Source organism: Jaculus jaculus, chromosome 13 (assembly GCF_020740685.1).
Source record: "Jaculus jaculus isolate mJacJac1 chromosome 13, mJacJac1.mat.Y.cur, whole genome shotgun sequence".
Lineage (NCBI taxonomy): Eukaryota > Metazoa > Chordata > Mammalia > Rodentia > Dipodidae > Jaculus > Jaculus jaculus.
The window spans coordinates 10,124,102-10,144,769 of record NC_059114.1 but is presented as its reverse complement, the minus strand read 5'-3'; the positions used below and the strand labels follow the sequence as shown (position 1 = coordinate 10,144,769).

The following is a 20,668-nucleotide window of genomic DNA, read 5'->3' as shown; positions in this document are numbered from 1 at the left end:
CAGGAGGCGCTGGCGTGCCCATTCTCTCTCTCTCTTTGTCCCTCCCTTCTTATTCTCTTTCTCTTTCCCTCCCTTTCTCTATTTCTAATAAATAAAAATAAAAACTTAAAAAAAAAAAAAGGAAAAAGTTAGTAGAGGCAGTTGACTAGCCAAACAGGTTTTCCCTAAAAGATTTGACTCATTAAGCAATAGGAAGAAAGCTACAGAAAGGAGCAAAGAAGTAAAGCACTGAAAACTTTGTGAACAAACCAACAAAGGGAGAATTCAGTTGGCAAAAGAAGTTTGCAACAATGTCATATTACATTTTTCCAAAAGGCCCTAAAATGAATTCACATTAGTTGATAACTAACAACATGTGGTTTTTATCCATGTATACATTAGAGGACTGTTAGAAAATAGGTTCCGTTCTACTCAATGCTCTCCTAATACCCCTAGATAGTTTTTGAAAATTTCATCATAAAAGATTGGTTACATTTATAATAAAATGCTGAAAGTTCATTATGAGTTGCTTTGTTCATATGGTAATCTAGTAACATAATCTGTAGCCTCAATTCAGAAAACATACTTAACTATAATGCACATATACTATCTGCCTATATTTGTGTCTTCTTACCTCAGGCTCCTTGGGGTTTGTGTAAAGCTGTATAAGGGAAAATGAACATAATTTAAATTCCAAAATTTACTAGATTACTCCTCACTGACTATACTTCCATTTAAATTTTTTTTTTCATTTAATTTTTTTAAATTTTTATTTATTTATTTGCAAGCAGAGAAAGACAGAGAGAATGGGTGCATCAGGGCCTCCAGCCACTGCAAATGAACTCCTGATGCATGCAACACTTTGTGCATCTGGTTTTACAAGAGTACTGGGGAATCAAACTTGGATTATTAGGCTTTGCAGGCCTTAACTACTGAACCATCTTAGTTGCTAGAGCACCACAAGTTGACCTCTTTACTTAGTACATTCATGGAGGCTGGAGTTACTCTCTACAGTATTTTTTGAGACAAGGCCATTCACTGAACCTAGAACTTACCAATTAGGTTAGACTAGCTAGTCAGCAAGCTCAAGGGATCCAGCTATCTCCACCATACCAGCGCTGGGATTATAACACATACCATAATGCCTAGCATTTTTACATGGGCACTGGAGGTCCAAAGTCAGGTCCTCATGCTTCCTTAGTATTTTATCCTCCGAGCCATCATCCCAGACCTTATCTTTTTAATTGCAAGGTGCCATATACTACAAAGGAGAAGGAAACTATTACTGCTTAAACGCCTCTCTTTCCAAAAGTCAATGAAGTAGAGATAGAAGCTTATCTTAAGTGTGTACTTACTGTAAGTACTGCCACGTGCAGCTTCAAGAGAAAAGAAAACTGTTATTACATACCTGTGAATATATTATTTTAAACAATATTATTATTTCAATGAAATATTATTTCAGACAGGTTCCAAAGATTTGGGTAGATAAAAATATTCTTATGATTAGAAAAAGCATTCATTTAAGCAGTGCCTATTACATACATAGGGCTGTGAAGTACAGAATAAGAATACCAAAAACAGAAGTTATACTCTAGGAGGGGAAAAAATATATGTATATAAGCATTAATTATTGCTCAAAATTAAATATACCACAAGTATCTCCCAAAGTGCCCCCTTTGAAACTAACAAATTAGGTTAAAAAGTCTGATAGATCTTTTAAAATCCTTGCCTATCTGCATACTACACAACAATAAAGAAATTCTCTCTGATTTAAGGAATAGAATATATACACATAGATGTGATCAAGCCTATAATCATTTTTAGACTAAAATATAAAATTTCAGGATTATAATTTCATAGTAAAGGACTAAAACTTTAGTGACACCCTGTGGCCATTTTGGTTACTGCATAACTGATTTTATGACCACACAGTGAAACTTGAATAATATAGATAATTAATAGTTCAATAATACATGCAAAAAATAGACATGGCCACTGATCTCAGGAAACACGCAGACTAGCAGAAAAGACAATCATTAAACAAAAACAGCTACATTATTACAATCATGTTAATGGGTGAAGAAACAGCATGGGGTGCCCTGAGAACACGAAAATGGGACCATTTAGGCTAGAGAAGGATAAATTGGAGTTAGATAGGCAATGCTATCATGTGGATGTATGTACTGTGAAAGAGCATTAATGAAGCAAAAGGAATATTATGTACAAAAGTATAAATAGTATGTTCTAGCCAGGCGTGGTGATACATATCTTTAATCCCAGCACTCAGGAGGCAGAGGTAGGAGGAGGATTGTTAGGAGTTTGAGGCCAGCCTTGGGACTACAGAGTATATTCTAGGTCAGCCTGAGTTAGAGTGAGACCCTACCTCAGAAAAGCAAGTGAGGAAAAATAAAGAAAGAAAGAAAGAAAGAAAGAAGGGAGGGAGGGAGGGAGGGAGGGAGGGAGGGAGGGAGGGAGGGAGGGAGGGAGGGAGGAAGGAAAGAAAGAAAGAAAGAAAGAAAGAAAGAAAGAAAGAAAGAAAGAAAGAAAGAAAGAAAGAAAGAAAGAAAGAAAGAAAGAAAATAATATGTTCTAGAATCTGTTTTGTTGTTGCTGCTGTTTTTTTTTTTAATATTTTTTGTTCATTTTTTATTTATTTATTTGAGAGCGACAGACACAGGGAGAAAGACAAATAGAGGGGGAGAGAGAGAATGGGCGCGCCAGGGCTTCCAGCCACTGCAAACAAACATGGGACCTGGGGAACCGAGCCTTGAACCGGGGTCCTTAGGCTTCACAGGCAAGCGCTTAACCGCTAAGCAATCTCTCCAGCCCGCTGCTGTTGTTTTTAAGGTAGAGTCTTGCTCTAGCCCAGAATGACCTGGAATTCTCTATGTAGTCTCAGCTTGCCTTGAACTCATAGAGATCCTCCTACCTCTGCCTCCTGAGTGCTGTGACTAAAGGCACACGCCACCTCACCTGGCTTTTTGTTTTGTTTTTGTTTTTCAAGGTAGGGTCTTGCTCTAGTCCAAGACAACTTGGAATTCACTATTAAAGATGTACATCATTATACCTGGCAAGTTCTAGAATCTTTATGTTAACTTAAATATGGGAGTGAGAAGGATGCCTTAGAAAGGTACATAGGGATCATTCAGGCCTTGCAGATCATGTAAAAGATTCTGAACTTTGTTTTAAAAGCCATGAAAAAAGTTTAGGCAAAATAATAACACAATCAGGGGCTGGAGAGATTGCTTAGTGATTAAGGCACTTGCCTGCAAAGCCTAAGGACCCACTTTTATTTATTTATTTATTTTTATTTATTTATTTGAGAGCAACAGACAGAGAGAGAAAGGCAGAGAGAGAGAATGGGCGCACCTGAGCTTCCAGCCACTGCAAAGGAATTCCAGACGCATGCGCCCCCTTGTGCATCTGGCTAACATGGGTTCTGGGGAATCAAGCCTCGAACGAGGGTCCTTAGGCTTCATAGGCAAGTGCTTAACTGCTAAGCCATCTTTCCAGCCCAAGAACCCACTTTTGATTCCTCAGGACCCACATAAAGCCAGATGCACAAGGTGGCACATGCATCTGGAGTTCATTTGTAGTGGCTAGAGACCCTAGTGTGACCATTCTCTCTCTATATATTATCTGTCTCTCTCCCTCTCTCTCTCTCAAATAAATAATAAATGCATAAAATATTTTTTAAAGAGAATAACATGAACAGACTCAGGCTTCTGAAAGAATGTAGTGTTGACAGTGGTTTGGAATGGTGGGAATAAGGAGGTAAGCTTGGTAGCTATACAATTATAGTCTCTTTCAATCATAATTATCTAAACTATATATACATGCTTATTTTAAAGATTTCAAACATAACTAGTAATAATTATCTTCTTCAACAGGAGAACATCTTCCAAGATCTCCAGATACTCAAACTTGGATTTAATAAAACTAATTCCTCTTAAAAAAATATTTTTATTGATTATTTTCAAGCAGAGAAAGACAGCATGGAAAAAAGACAAAGACAGAGAATGGGTATGCCAGGGCCTTCTGCCAATGCAAACAAACTCCAGACACATGCATTACTTTGTATGCCTGTCTTTACATGCATATTGGGAAAGTGAACCCCAGGCTGTCAGGTTTTGTAAGTGCCTTTAACTGCTAAGCCATCTCTCCAGCCCACTAGTTCTTTATTAAATAGTGTCTGGCTATATAGTCCAGGCTGGCCTTGAAACTATGATCTTCCTGCCTCAGGCTTCCATTTAACTACTTTAAAATTATATTCTCCTTTCGAGGGCTGAGGAGATGGCTCAGAAGTTGAAGGCCCTTGCTTGCAAAGCCTGCTGCCCTGGAGCTATTCCCTAGCACGCACAAAAAGCCAGATATAAAAGGTACTGCAAGCATCTGGCATTCGTTTGCAATGGCAGAGACCCTGGTGCGCCCATGTGCAGGCACAGGGCCATGCATGCACACACATGCATGTATGTGTGTACACACAGAGAAAAAAATAAAGATGTTTTAATAATAATATACTATTCCCAATAGAATCACATGAGAAATTATAAGATACTAAAAGTCAAAGAACAATGTAAGGACTTTATGACTTTAAATCATCTAACATTTTGTCCTTTTGAGTGTGTGAAGTGTACATGTGTGCACGTATGCATGTGAAGGCCAGAGGTCAATGTTGGGTGTCTCCCCCTATGTTCTCCACCTTGTTTTTGAGACAGAGTCACGGATCCCAGAGCTCACCAATTCTTCTAGATTGGCTGGCCAGTGAGCTCCAGGAATCTTCCTGTCTCTACCATCCCAGCATTGGGATTCAGGTGTGTACCACAACGTCCAACATTTATGTGAGTTTTAGGGATATGAACTCAGGTCTTCACACTTGCACAGCAAATATTTTACTGACTGAGCCATATCCTCAGCCCAAAGTTTCTGCCTTTTGATATTTCCAGAACAGTTCATGATAGACAGTCTATATAAGGTAGTCATTTAGTAAATATTAGGCAAATGCCTTAACCGTTGAGCCCTCTCCAACCTCAATTTAGTAAAAATTAGTTGAGCTACTCTTTGTATATTACACTGCTATTTTGGCACATGTAATACTGTTCCATGTATTTGTTTAAGAAGTGACATTTTCGGGGCTGGAGAGATGGCTTAGCAGTTAAGCGCTTGCCTGTGAAGCCTAAGGACCCCGGTTCAAGGCTTGATTCCCCAGGACCCACGTTAGCCAGATGCACAAGGGGGCGCACGCGTCTGGAGTTCGTTTGCAGAGGCTGGAAGCCCTGGCACGCCCATTCTCTCTCTCTCTCTATCTGTCTTTCTCTCTGTGTCTGTCGCTCTCAAATAAATAAATAAATAAATTTTTTAAAAAAAGAAGTGATATTTTCGGGCTGGGGAGATGACTTTGCGGTTAAGGCACTTGCCTGCAAAACCAAAGGACCTTGGTTCAATTCCCCAAGACCCACGTAAACCAGATACACAAGGTGGCACATGTGTCTTGAGGACATTTGTAGTGGCTGCAGGCCCTGGCACACCCATTCTTTCTCTCTCTCTCTCTCTCTCTTACTATCTCTCTTTGCCTGTTTCTCTCTCTCAAATAAATAAAAAAATAAATATTAAAAAAAGAAGTGATATTTTCAATTAGACTATGACTTTGAGAAGAGGAATCACGTTTATATTCATTTTTATGCTATCCAGGGCCTAGACACAGTGCCTGGTATGGATTAAATAGCCAACGGATAAAGAACACATGGATAAACGTTACATGTTTAGTGTTTGTTATGTGTCAAGCATTATTCTAAACATTTCAGATAAATAGTCATCAACGTATGACCCTAAACCAGAAATCAAGGCATCACCTAAAATTTTTCTAAAATACAAATTCTCAGATCAGAAATTTGGGAACGGGACTTGCAATTTTATCTATATCTAGGTGATTCAGATACAAGCTGCAGTTTGAGAACCATTGCTTCAATTAACTCAGTTAATTCTCAAATAACCCTGAGGAAGGTAGTATTATTATCCCCATTTTATATGTAGAGAAATTAAGTTACTAAGAGACAGGTTATTTGCCACAGTCAAAAAGGTATTAAATAAAAGAGCTTCAGACTGACTCCAAAACTCCAGATCTTAACTCTATCATATTTCTTCCAATGATGACACCCCGGAAGTGTTGCTAAATGAATGCTGGAGAATGAATGTGTGCTGTTTAAGATGCCAGTGGTGACACTCTCCCTTCTCAACCTGCCCAAATACTCAGAGCCTTCAAAGTTCAAACGTCATTTTCTCTTGAGCTAGGGATACAGCATCCAATCCCTAGTTCTGCCAAGAAAAAAAAGGAATTTTGTCTTAATAATTTCCCCTATGCCCCTCATTGGGTATAGTCCCTCTTTTTCTATGCTTCCTATTGTACAGGATCAGGATCTTTCCTTTGGCATGAACCAATTTTGTGTGTGTGTGTGGGGGGGAATTTAGGTAGTGTCTCGCTCTAGCTCAGGCTGACCTGGAATTCACTATGTAGTCTCAGGGTGGCCTCAAACTCACAGTGATCCTTCTACCTCTGCCACCCCAGTGCTGGGATTAAAGGAATGCACCACTACACCCAGCTGTGAATCACTTTTATGAGTATTACAGTCACTTATGGTAGTGGTGATAGTCAAAATATCACTAATATTTTTATATAAAGTATCAACATGGCACAATAAATAAGGTCCAATATGGCACAGGAACTGACCAATCAGAAAGTGTGCTTAGCTCCAAAGCTAGGTTCCTGTAAGAAACTCTTGCACTAGGTATGAACTTTGAATTACTGGACATTGAAGTCTGAGGAAATGGCAAATGAAACACTAGGTGGGTTGGGGGAGGGTTTCTATAGGCATCCACACAAAAATGCAGCTATTTACCATCAATATAGAAGTGCTACCAACAGGGCAAGAGGGATGGCTTAGTGGTTAAGGTGTTTGCTTGCAAAGCCAAAGGACCCTGGTTCGATTCCCCAGGACCCACGTTAGCCAGATGCACAAGGGGGCGTACGTGTCTGGAATTCATTTGCAGTGGCTGGAGGCCCTGGTGTGCTCATTCTCTCCCTCCCCCCACTCTCTCTCTCTCTCTCTCTCTCTCTCTGTCTCTCTTTCTCTGTCAAATAAATAAATAAATAAAAATAACATTTTTTTTTTTAAAGAAGTACCACCAGTAAGTCCAGTGTAGTGGCACAAGTCTCAGGAGGCAGAGGTAGAAGGATCACTGTGAGTTCGAGGCCAGTCTGGGACTACAGAGTGAAAACAAGGTCAGCCTATCTATGCTACATTGAGATCCTGCCTCAAACACACACACAAAGGTACCACCAATAGTTTACCCACAAGTACAGCTGGGCCAGTTGTAACTACAGATGATCAGTCATGAGTCTTCCACCATGGTCTATAAAATCTTTTCCTCATCTGCTTTACCTCTGTGTCCCTTAGGCCCCTGGGTCAGTGTTGAATAAATCATGAGTAATAACTGTTCACTGAAGATACGTGTGTGTGTGTGTGTGTGTGTGTGTGTGTGTTATCCAATATAATACTTATTCACCTCAACATTTTGTAAAAATAAAAAAAGGAACTGAAAAGTAGAGAAGACACAGATAGGAAAGGAGAGAAGAATGGTAACAGAAATTTCATTTATATGCATCTTATCTCCTCAACTAGAAATAGAGCCTTCATCTTTTATGTTCTTCATAGTTGTCTAGTAGGTAAACATGAGAGATCAGATGCACTTAAAATTTAACCCAGGTTTTCAAAAAATTCTAACTATACTAGCTACTGTGAAAAAATAAGTTATGAATCAAACATCATTACCAACCTAAGGTAGAATAAAAATTAATGTCATCTTTTTTTCCTTTCATATCTGCAAACTGAATTAGCACTATTTTGAGCATGTTCACTGTGCTAAGTGCCAGATCTTTGTCTTCCCTGTACCACATCCTATGGATCTAATTCAGTCACCTCAGGGTCACAAAGATGTGAGTAGGGCTGGAGAGATGGCTTAGTGGTGAAGGAGTTTGCTTGCAAAGCCAAAGAACCCAGGTTCAATTTCCCAGGACCCATATAAGCCAAATGCACATGGTGGCACATGTGTCTGGAGTTCGTCTGCAGTGGCTGAAGGCCCTGGCATGCCTGTTCTCACCCTCTCTCTCTTTCTATCTCCCTCTCTCTCTCAAATAAATAAATATTTTTTAAAATGTGAGTACATAAAAGAGGAAAACTAAGCTTTCCTTTCTAATTATATCAAGGAGATATCAGTGGGGCAACAAAGACATAAAATGAAATGAAATCAATTGGCTTGTGTGTGCAAACATAAGCACTGGCACACTGTTAACAGACAAAATAAAACTCTAAACTTCTTTAAGATACAATGAGTCTTTGACCCTGTCCAGAAGATGTAAAAACATTCTTACGTATCTCTTTTCCAAAGCATCAAAACAACCTTGAATCCTGTCAAAAAATAAATATTTGTCAATTTTGACCATGTACAAAGCAAAAAAAAAAAAAAAAATCCCAAGTACAGAATTAGTTTACATCTTTTGCTTTTAAATATATTAAACTGATAATCATTTTGCAATTTCCATGTAATTATTTTTAGAATGTTCAACATCTTTTAATCCATGTGTAGAACCTTACAAATAACAGACAGACCATGTGAAGTACAGAATCACATTTTGGAAGGCTCCTACAATGCTCAGTGCGCTGATATGTATATGATATAGAATAAATCCTTTTCTTTAAGACAAGTCCATTATCTTCTAAAACTAAATCAACATCTTAAAAGAATACTAAATAGCTGCTACAATTTTCTAGGAAATTATTTCATGAAGCAAAAAGAAAATGGTTTAAGAAAACAATCTTACAAAATAAAATCTTAGGGGTAATTTCAGCCATGATAAAAATGCTACTCAAATTTTATGGAATTTAAGGTACTTACCATTTGATAATATGCACTGATCCAGGACATCTTTTGTCTTCTCGGAGAATTTTTAAATTCAAGTCTACAGAATAGAAACAACCACTATCCTAAAAATGTCCATGCCAAATAGGGCATTTCCTTTCATTACTTACCTAATTTATTTGGTTTTATGGCAGTTTTAGGGCTGGAGATGTGGCTTAATGATTAAGGCATTTGCCTGCAAAGCCAGAGGACCCATGTTCAATTCCCCAGGACCCACATAAGCCAGATGCACAAGGTGACACATGTCTGGAGTTTGTTTACAGTGGCTGAAAGCCCTGGTGTGCCCATTCTCTCCCTCCCCCTCTCTCTTTCTCTCTCTCTCTCCCAAATAAATAAAATAAAATAAAAAATTTTAAGCTAAAAATTTTTACATTTCTATTGAAAAAAATTAAAAATAAAAACTATGCTGATGACTGCCTTAGTCCCAATTTCACTAACAGTTTAACAGTCTCCCCATCCTACAGTGCAGCACCACTGAGATTTGTGTGTAATCAATTGTGTCTTTCCTTCACTTCCTTTCACTAGGGAGTAACCTAATGATCGGTTAGAAATGTACTCCCTACTCTGATTTCTTTGTGATGCTTCTCTCATGCAATAAATTTTTTTAAAAATAAATGCATGCATTATTCTCAAATATTTATTTCCATGTCAAATCTAATTACTTTTTTATACTCAGATGAGAAGAGGAAGATGACACATTTTGGTTGAAATCAATTATTGATTCATATGTGACTTCATATGACTCTCCTTACCTTCTCATATTGTTTTCCTATGCCAAAATTGACATCGCATCTTTCACTTGAAGGATATGAAAATTATTTCATATTGCCACATTTAGAGATTATTAGAAAGAAGAGTGACAGATATACTAAGCATTGTGTGATGTGTCACTGTAAATACAAACATTGAGGGGGAGATATAGCTTCTACTATATCACAAAAAATAAATCTATAAGAAATGGCTTTACACTCATGCCTAGGGTAGTGACTGACATACAATAAACATTTAATAATTCCCATGTTCCAAACAAGAGGGAAAAACCCAACTATATGCTACATATAAACACATTTATAATTACAGATTTATATTTCATAGACTATAAAAAGTCACAATACAAATGAAGTTGTCATGATCACAAGTATGCTGTGTGTTTATAGCGTACGTGCATTTCAGTGATGTTCATTTGGAGAGTCAATTGCTTATGAAAATTAAATTGGAATGAGGCCAAGGTATATCATTAAATACAAATGTGATAAATTTAGATTTTTTTAAAAATAGCATCTTATAAGGAAACTATACGTCTCCATATATTTTAAATGACAGTTTCCATTTTAATGACAAATCCATAAGATTCACAACCCACTTTGTAAACAAATAGTAAGATTTTGAAAAACTGAAGCAATCTCAGGAACATTTTTCTGATATAAGAGAAGGAAAAAAACCAGAACTGGTTAGAGTAACTTGTCTAAATAGCCATGCTAATAAACAAGTGGGTTTGCCTCCCCTCATGCATATTTATATGTTAATAGAGAGGAGTTTATCACCTGGTTTGAACTTCCTCAGGATCAAAATATTCCTCAGGGCTGGAAAGATGGCTTAGCAATCAATTAAGGCTTGCCAGCAAAGCCAAAGGACCAGGTTCAATTCCCCAGTACTCCACAAGGTGGCACATGCATGTGGAGTTTGTTTGCAGTAGCAACAGTAGGCTCTAGCACACTCATAGTCTCTCTCTCTCTCTCTCCCCCCTCAATCTTTCTCTATCTAAATAAATACAATATTTTAAAAATACATATGTCACTGGGTATAGTGGCACATGCCTTTAATCCCAGTACTTGGGAGGCACAGGTAGGAAGATCGCCATGAGTTCGAAGCTACTCTGAGACTACATAGTGAATTCCAGGTCAGACTAAGCTAGAGTAAGACTCTACCTCAAAATTACAAAACAAACAAACAAACAAACTCTCTCTCTCTCTCTCTCTCTCTCTCTCTCTCTCTCTCTATATATATATATATATATATATATATATATATATATATGTATCTTATACATATATATATAATCTCCAAGGATAAATTTAATTGAGGCACAAAATAATGTGATTCTTAAGCATTCAAATACACTTTTATCCTGCCTGTTGTTTCTATAGGGATGGCTCAGAATTACTAGGCTTATCCCTACAGATTTCTTTTTTCATTTGATATCTTGCCAGAAGCTAATGATTCCTACAAGTAAAACCACTAGACATAGCAAAAATTAAAATGGAAAATAGATCTTAAAGAACAAGCACATGAGCCAGGCGTGGTGGCACACGCCTTTAATCCCAGCACTCGGGAGGCAGAGGTAGGAGGATCGCCATGAGTTCAAGGCCACCCTGAGATGACAGAGTTAATTCCAGGTCAGCCTGGATCAGAGTGAGACCCTACCTCAAAAAAAACCAAAAAAAAAAGAACAAGCACATGAACTAGAATGAATGCATTATGTGAGAGAGCAAAGATTGCTAAATACTGAAAAAAAAATCACAAAAATCAGAGCAATCACTTAATTAAACTTTACCATCCAAATGACGATCTCCATAAGCGCTCTCTGGAAACAAGCCCCTCAAATATGTTATACATGAGATAGAAGTAACAAAAAGTTTCTTCACCACCATCAGTGACTCACGCTCATTAGTAACTCGGGATGGGAAAACTGTCTCCTGAGGGGGAAAAAACAGGTGAAAAAACAGACCATCAAACTATTACCACAGATGGGATGGAAAGATTTTCTTCAAGACTACAAATTTGATACAGGACTTTGAACACTGCATTAAAATACATCTTCACAAGCAAGGCAGAGCAGAAAGGAGGACAATTATCCAATTAAGACTAAATTTATTTCACAATGACCCATTGATTTGAGGTAAAAGTGGAGTTTCATTAAGACTACATTATCTCATTCCTTCTCGTACTCTTCTCAGACCTCACTGAAATCTGAATTTTACCCATCCATTCTACATTGTTCTCTCCAAAGCCACCATGTGCCTCTTCTCATTCCTCATTACTGTGCAACTTCATTATGGCAATTGACACTGCAGCCCCCGCCCTCTTCTCTCAAGCGTCCCTAACCCTGTTCTGTTGTGTTGTCTGGACAGGGCTGGGAATCAAATCCAGAGCTTCATCCACGCTAGGCAAAAGCTCTGCCATTGAGCTAAACTGCTAGCCCTGACAACACTATTTTGCTTTTCACCTACTCCTACACACCCAGCTCCATTTCTTTATTTTTTCAAATCCATTTCTTTATTTTTTTATTTATTTAATCTCTCTCGGGATTCAGCCTTCATTTTATTTTTCTCTTCTTGCAGTCTTTCATTCACACAGCTTCAGCTACAGCCATAGAGAAGAGTTCAAGTCCCTACTTATGTTCTGAGTCTCATGCTACATTTCTAACTTCTGGACAGCTGTTTCTAGACTGCTTTGTAGATCTGTCAGACTCAGTTTATCTGCACCATATAGCAAGAACGTAAGCTCAGGTTTCATTCTCAGACATGTAAACCTGGAACCTATCCAGCCATCTAGGCTAGAAGTAGCTTCATTCATCTTTGACTATTCTCCCTTCTTCATACTCCATATCCAACCACGAAATTCTTTCTACAAGACTCCTCATGGGCTGGGAGATGGCTCGGTGGCTGACAGTGCTTGCTGCATAGGCAGGAGGACCTGGGTTCTATTCCCAGCGCTCACATGAAAACCCAGGCATGGCTGTGCATGCCTGTACCTCCAGGGCTGAGGGGGGTGGAGACATGAGGCTTGCTGGAGCTTACTAGTCAGTCAGTCTAGCTGAAAAGCAGCAAGCTCCAGTTCAATGATAGACTCTGTTGTTAAGAAAATAAAGTTGCAGCACTATAGAGGAAGTCACCTGATGCTCTCGTTTGGCCTCTCTCGCTTTCTCTTTCTTTCTCTCTCTCTCTCCCTCTTTCTCAAATAATAAATAAAAATAAAATATTTTAAACACTTTTTTAAAAACTTGAATCTGTGTGTGTGTTTATGGATAGAGACAGGTAATAGTGCATAGCTTAACAAGAAGAGCAAGTATGGACAGAATCATGTGAAGTTCTTAACACTCATCACCATAGAGGGTGGCTTGAGGATAGAATGGTATGAGGAAGGCAATCTGGTGACAAGATTGAAAGCAAAACTCTGCAACTAAACAGCTGAGGCCAAATCCTTATTCTGCTATATGATCTTGGACAGGGGTTGGGAAACTTTTTCCAGTAAAGTTTCAAATAGTAAATATTTTATACTTTGCAATTAATTCTGACATTGTAGCTGAATAACCGTTACAATAAAACTTGTATTTATGGGCTACGGAGAGAGCTCAGAGGTTAAAGGCACTTGCTGACAAAGCCTGAGTTCCATTTCCCAGTGCCCACATAAACGCAGATCACAATGTAGTGCATGTGCCTGGAGATAATTTGTAGCAGCAAGAAGTCCTGGCACATCCATTCATTCTCATTCTCCTCTCTCTCCTCCTGCCTCCATACACAACAAATAAATTTAACATGTTTTTTTAAAACTTTATTTATGGGCTGGAGAGATGGCTTAGCAGTTAAGGTGCTTGCCTATGAAGCCTAAGGACTCATGTTCAACTCTTCAGGTCCCATGTAAGCCAGATGCACAGTGACACAGTACACAAGGTCACACATGTATACAAGTGAACATACACATCTGGAATTTAACTGCAGAGGCTGGAGGTCATGGAATGTTAATTCTCTCCCTTTCTCTCTCTCTCATGTTCTCACTCTCACATTTAAAAGAGGCAGTCTGTTGGGTTTGCCTCAAAAAAGTGACTTATAGTGACTTGTGGCAATCACCTAATTTACTCATCTCTCTGCATCTTCATCTGTAAAATACGGGTAATAGTAATACTTTATGGCGGTTTAAATGAGTTAATGTCTGTAAAGAGCTCAGATCAGTACCTAGTTCAACCACTTATTATTATTGAGAATGCTTTCATTGTTACAACAAATATGTGTGCGTTACTTTGGTACTTTGTAAACAATCAAATAATGAAAACCAAAAGGGAAGCAAACACCTAGACCCCCATGGAATTTACAATCCAGCTGGAAAGGAAAAATTAAACTTTTATAAAAGCATACTATGTACCAAATCAAGAGACATGAGCAGATATATAAACAAGAAGGTGAGCAGTTTACCTGAGTGGGAAGGTTTTTTATTGGGCGGGGGCGGGGGGATAAGATTTAGGTGAGTCCTGAAGAAAAGGATTCAGACAAGTGACAAGGAAGAGAAATGTTATTAGGACAGGCCAGAAGGCAGGAATCTGTGACATATCTGGGGCGCAAGGCATAAGCCAGTATAGCTGATGCTGAGAATTCAACCAGGATACAGTGAGAGGAAGAGAAGCAGGCAGAAGTCAACATGTCATAAACCGAAAATGCCACAGCAGTGAAAGTGCATTTATTTCTTAGAGCACAGGAACCCCATAAAATTTGAATGCTGAAGATTTTCTTTTTTAACTAAAAAAAAAAATCTGCAGCTCTGGGACTATCAGAAATATTCGATAAGACTACTGATCCCTGTCAGGGTCATAAGCAGCAAAGTACTCATTTCTCAGAAGCCCAAGAAGTTCTTTTTGAGACAAGTCATGCTTACTTGTTTTTGTTGTTGTTGTTTGTTTTTTGTTTTGTTTTTTCAAGGTAGGGTCTTGCTCTAGTTCAGGCTGACCTGTAATTCACTATGTAGTCTCAAGCTGGCCTCGAACTCACAGTGATCATCCTACCACTGCCTCTCGAGTGCTGGGATTAAAGGCGGCACCACCATGCATGGTTCTAAATACTGCTTTTTAAAACATACATTGATTGATTTGAGAGAGAGAGAATGGACACACACAGGCCTCTAGCCTTTGCAAACAAACTCCAGACGCATATGCCACCATGAGCATCTGGCTTACGTAGGTTCAAGGGAATTGAACCTTGGTACTTAGGCTCTGCAGGCAAGTGCCTTAACTTCTAACCCATCTCTCCAGCCCAATACTGCTTTTTGAGGACAGGTGTGGTGGCACACATCTGTAATACCAATGTTCAGAAGACAGAGGCAAGAGGATCACCAGCTCAAGGACAGCCAGGGCTACATAGTGAGGTCCAGATATCTTGGGCAATATAGTAAACCTCTGTATCAAAACAGTAAACAAGAAGAATTGTGTTTTGTACCTATAGATCCTGAGAAATTATGGTTCTCTTGGGTAATCAGGTAATAGCTGATACAGCATGCATGTAGTAATTTAATGAAAACATTCAAGTGTAGAGGGAATACTTGAATAACTCATTTGTAAAGCTAAATAACTTGAAAGTAAAAAGACATTTACTTTCATATAGGACCTAAAAGGCCATTTGCAGTAACAAAGATCAATGATTGGAAAGGTTTGCTACTCCAGATTTTATCTTAGATTCAGCTGAGCTAGTACTTTAAGAATTTTTATTGACGTTTTCATAAATACCTAATATATGAAAATACTATAGCTTACAAATATAAAACATCATTATATAATTATTTTAATAATAAAGCTTGCTAGTGCTATAAAGTTTATCTGTTGAGTTATATGACTTTGAGCTAATTACTTTATATCTCCAAGGTTCAGTTTCTTCCTTATTGAGAGGTTTAATTAAAATAATAACATAAGGGCTGGAAAGATGGCTTAGCAGTTAAGGCACTTGTCTGCAAAGCCTAAGAACTCATGTTTGAATCTCCAGGTCCCATATAACATGGATGCAAAATGATGCAAGCATGCAATGTCACACATGCATACAAGGGGGTGCATGCATCTGGAGTTTGTTTGCAACGGGTAAAGGTCCTGGCACATCCATTCTCTTTCTCTCTCTCCCTTTCTCTCTCAAATGAATAAAAAATAATAACATAAAGTTCTTGGAACAATACTTAACACACAGTTAAACGCCAAATAAAAATTGACTTTTAGGGGCTGGAGAGATGGTTTAGCAGTTAAGCACTTGCCTGTGAATCCTAAAGACCCCGGTTTGAAACTCAATTCCCCAGTACCCATGTAAGCCAGATGCACAAGGTGGCAAATGCATCTGGAGTTCGTTTACAGTGGCTGGAGGCCCTGATGCATCCATTCTCTCTTTGTCTCTCTCCCTCTTTCCCTCTCCCCCCCCCCCCCGCCTCTCTCTCCCTCTTGGTCTGTCACTCTCAAATAATAAATAAATAAAAATACAACAAACAAAAAAATTGGCGTTTATAGCCAGGCATGGTGGCACACGCCTTTAATCCCAGCACTCAGGAGGCAGAGGTAGGTGGATCGCCATGAGTTTGAGGCCACCCTGAGAATACAGAGTGAATTCCAGGTCAGCCTGGGCTAGAGTGAGACCCTACCTTGAACCCCCCCCCAAAAAAATTGGCTTTTATAGTTATCATTGTTGATTTTAACACTAGATAACAGAAAACAACTGCCAAGCTAATTGCAACTCACTGCAACATTTCCCCAAAAGGAAACACACTAAGTAAAGCAAATAAGATTAAGGAGTCGGCTTGGTGAGTGTGTTGAAACCACGCCCGAAGGATAACAGCTTTCCCTATGCCCCATTTCTCCTTCAACTTCAGCTTTCTCTATCTCTGATATAATTTAATATTCCTAAAGTTTTCACTTTCCTGATCAAACAGACACTCTGACTCTGTTTTAACTAAAGAATAAAGCAGGCTGGAGGGATGGCTTAGCAGTTAAGCATTTGCCTGCAAAGGCAAAGAACCTAGGTTCAATTCCCCAGGACCCATGTAAGTCAGATGCACAAGGTGGCGCATGCATTCGGAGTTCATTCGCAGTGGCTGGAGGCCCTGGTGTGCCCATTCTGTCTCTATCTGCCCCTCTCTCTGCTTCTTTCTCTTCTTCTCAACTTAGTAAATAAAGAAGACTTTATTTACTAAGGCATGGTGGCACACGCCTTTAATTCCAGTACTGGAAGGCAGAAGTAGGAGGATCGCTGTGAGTTCGAGGCCACCCTGAGACTCCATAGTGATTCCAGGTCAGCCTGGGCTAGAGTGAGACCCTACCTCGAAACCCCCCCCTCAAAAAAAGAAGACTTTAAAAAAAGATTTACAAAAAAAAAAAAGCATAAATCCTTTAGCCTGCCTTCTAAGAACCAAATTAGTCATTCCCAAAGTTCCTATTCAATTTCATTTTCTCCTTCTGGCCAACATCATGAGATCTTCAGAAACCATGGCTTGGTATTCTCTAAAATATGCCATGCTTATTTCTTTTTTAAAAATCTTGTTTATTTATTTGCATGTGTATAAATGTATGGGTATATGAAACATTTGCACCATTTTTTGTGTACAGCTTATGTGGGTGGTTGGGGAATTGAACCCAGGCTGGCAGGTTTTGTAAGCCAGTGCCTTTAACCACTGAGCAACCTCCTCGAACCCCATGCTTTTTCTTTTCATTCTTTCTTTCCTTTGTGTGTGTGTGTGTGTGTTTGTTTTTCAAGGTAGAGACTCATTCTAGCTCCGACTGACCCGGAATTCACTATATACTCTCAGGGTGGCCTCAAACTCATGGCAATCCTTCTACCTCTGCTCCTGAGTGCTGGGATTAAAGGTGGGCATCACCACACCCAGCACTTTTTCCTTTTTTATTCTAAGCCAAAGCTAGGCTAGGTTTTCTTCATGAAATTTTCCTCTGTGAGTCTTTTCATAATTCAAGGCCTAACTTAAGTCTCACCTACTTGGTGAGGAATATATAAACCACTTAGAGTATACAAAAAAAATCCCTGAGTTGCTTCATTTGAATTGCCTTATTTAGTTGGAGAGAAGAGTAATACAGTGTCTTACTCTAGTTTAGGCTGACCTCAAACTCACTATGCATCCCAGACTGGCTTCAACCTTGCAACAATCATTTTGTCTCAGTCCCCCAAACTCTTTCCCTACATGTAAATATAGAAAAACTGACTTGACTAACATAAACCTTGTGCCCTAACCAGCTTATAAACTTTTAGAAGTTGAGCATCATTTTCTATATTATCTCGTAAAATAATACAGTATTATATAGTTATATTGAATATAATTGAATTGTTATATTGAATATAATGAATAGACAAATGATGCATTGACAAATGTTCTGCAACATGTTAAGCTGGCCAGGATAAATCCAGCAGTTTCCTGGTCCCGACATGCTATATATCCTGTTATGTTTGTGTCTTAAATGTCCCCCAAATGCTTGGTTATCAGCCTCTTATACTATTGGAAGGTGGTGGAACCTTGAGGAGGCACAATCTAGTGGAAGGAGAGCAGAGCATTAGAAGCATTCCCTTGAGGGACTATTGGGAATCGAGCTCACTCACAAATTCTCTCTTCTCCTCTTCCCTCCCCTCCCCCTTCTCTCTAGTTCTCTTCTCTCTTCTCCTCTCCTTTTCCCAGCCATTATGACATGGTCAATTCACTCTAGCTTGCACTCTTCCATGATATTCTGCCTGGCTCCAGGCTCCAAAACTGTGGACTCAATCTCCAAAGCCATGGTCCAAAACAAATCCTTTCTCCATTTAGTTGACCATCTCCAGTATTTTGTCACAGGCATAGGAAGCTGAATAAAACAGGTTCCTAGCATCAAAGTTCCGCTCAGTGCTCCGCTCTTGAGTTCTTCAAATAACATCACATTTCAAGACTGCTTCAGAAAGTAGACGTCTAACAAAGAAGCGGTTTCTTTAAATACCTTCTTAGTTTCTGATTTCTTTGACTCCAGAAGAAAGGCATGAAATAAGAATTCAGTAAGTAACTTCGTAATCGGTTTTAATTTTCTGAATATCCTCAGTCCATTAGGTAGTTAAAATGTAGACATACTTACCCAGAACATTATTTTCCAATTAGCTGATAAAATGGCTGCTAAAAAAAATTAAAATCATGGTTCTGAAGCAACTCACTAAATGGTCATTGATTTTCTTTTAATTCTAACTAATACCTTAGATGCCTTGGGTGTTCTGATGGAGTGGGAGAGCTGAACAGTAGCCATTGTGGAAGTGAATCAGGATTATTTCAACAATTTTAACCTGTTAAAAGATTAATTAATTAGAGATATGCCTAACATATACTTCCTATCATATTTTTTCCAAAGATGAAATTGAACTCTCAAAACAAACAAAAAATTAAACTTGCTGGGTGTGGTGGTGCATGCCTTTAATCCCAGCACTTGGGAGGCAGAGGCAGGAGGACTGCCATGAGTTCAAGGCCACCCTGAGACTACATAGGGAATTCTAGGTCAGCCTGAGCTAGAGTGAGACCTTACCTTGAAATAAAAAAATTAAACTCAGGATAGTTAAGTATAAACTGTTTCCCAGAATGCTTAGTTTAGACAGAAATTTACCAAGCTCAATTTTGAAAACACAAAGGAAGAATTAATAGTAAATGGTTCTATCCAGTTCTGTAAAAACTATAAAATTAATGTGAGTTAGAATAATCCTTATTGTGATTTTTCAAAATGAGAACTATATAATTATAAGTTGACTACATTATTTGGCAAAACAGTTAGTAAACATTTTAATCTCCATTACCAGTTTCCTCTAAATTTGGCATAAAGTCTCTGAATTTTCCACCACCCAGTGAAAATTATAATATGATTTATTCATTCATAAACACATTCAAAGGAGAAAAATAAAATATAAATCTCCTAAAGACTCACCACTATGTCTTACTCATTTTTGTTATTCCCCTAGAGAACAACAGTGTTCCTATGTATAGGAAGAGCTCATGCACATTTCTTAACTACAAGTATAATATATTTGCAAATTCAAAACTTCAAAATTTATTCTGGGTTGAGAAAATGAATCAATGCATAAAATTTTTGCCACACAGGTATGAGCCCCTGAGTTAGGACCCTCTGCTGCTGCACTAGCATCCATAATACCATTGCATCTAGGATGAGAAGGGAGTTGGAGACAAGAGAATTTCCCAGACGCTTATGGGCCAGCTAGCCTGGTAAACACAGATGTAAACAATGAGACACTGCCTCAGTGAGGAAGAAGACAAAGACTGACACCTGAAGTTGTCCTCTGACCTCCACACATGCACTATGCATGTGCTCACCCACACTCTCATACACAAGATACACACACATGAACAACAACCAAAAAAGTTAATGTGTATACTTAATACCCATTGGGGTGGTTATTTAAAAATGACAGAAGTGTTAGTGAAGATATAAAGAAATTCAAATCCTTATGTGCTGGTGAGGATGTAAAATAGTTCAGTCACTGTGGAAAACAGTATGGCAGTTCCTCAAAATATTTTATAGCAATACTCTAGCACCCAACATTTTAACTTCTAAGTATATGTAGAGAAGAAAGAAAGGGAGGGAGAGGGAAGGAGGGAGGGATGAAGGAAGGAAGGAAAGAAGGAAAGAAGGAAGGAAGGAAGGAAGGAAGGAAGGAAGGAAGGAAGGAAGGAAGGAAGGAAGGAAAGAGAAGGGGAAGGAAAGGAAAGGAGGAAGGAAGGAAAGAAGGACAGAGAAGGGGATGGAAGGAGGGAGGAAGAAAGGAAGGAAGGAAGGAGGTGAGGGAGAGGGAAGAAGAGAGGGAGGGAAGAAGGGAAGGGAGAGGGAAGGAAGGAGGGAGAAAGGAAGGAAGGAAGAAGGGGAGGGAGAAGGAAGGAGGGAGGGAGGAAGGAAGGAAGGGAGAAAGGAAAGAGGAAGGGGAGGGAGGGAGGCAGGAAGGAAGGAAGG

The 20,668-nt window shown here is 38.8% G+C and overlaps 1 protein-coding gene across 1 annotated transcript in view; it reads right to left on the bottom strand.

Annotated features, from left to right (window-relative positions):
• Nucleotides 1-20,668, bottom strand: part of Hormad2 (HORMA domain containing 2) — a 103,516-nt gene that overhangs the window by 52,007 nt on the left and 30,841 nt on the right. Inside the window, exons 2-7 of the mRNA XM_004663986.2 lie at nucleotides 18,914-19,001; nucleotides 11,510-11,651; nucleotides 8,932-8,995; nucleotides 8,408-8,444; nucleotides 1,335-1,355; nucleotides 614-640 (exon numbers count right to left, since the gene is read on the bottom strand). Of these exons, the coding sequence (XP_004664043.1) occupies nucleotides 614-640; nucleotides 1,335-1,355; nucleotides 8,408-8,444; nucleotides 8,932-8,995; nucleotides 11,510-11,651; nucleotides 18,914-18,964 (342 nt within the window). The 5' untranslated portion in view covers nucleotides 18,965-19,001. The remainder of the gene's footprint in view (nucleotides 1-613; nucleotides 641-1,334; nucleotides 1,356-8,407; nucleotides 8,445-8,931; nucleotides 8,996-11,509; nucleotides 11,652-18,913; nucleotides 19,002-20,668) is intronic.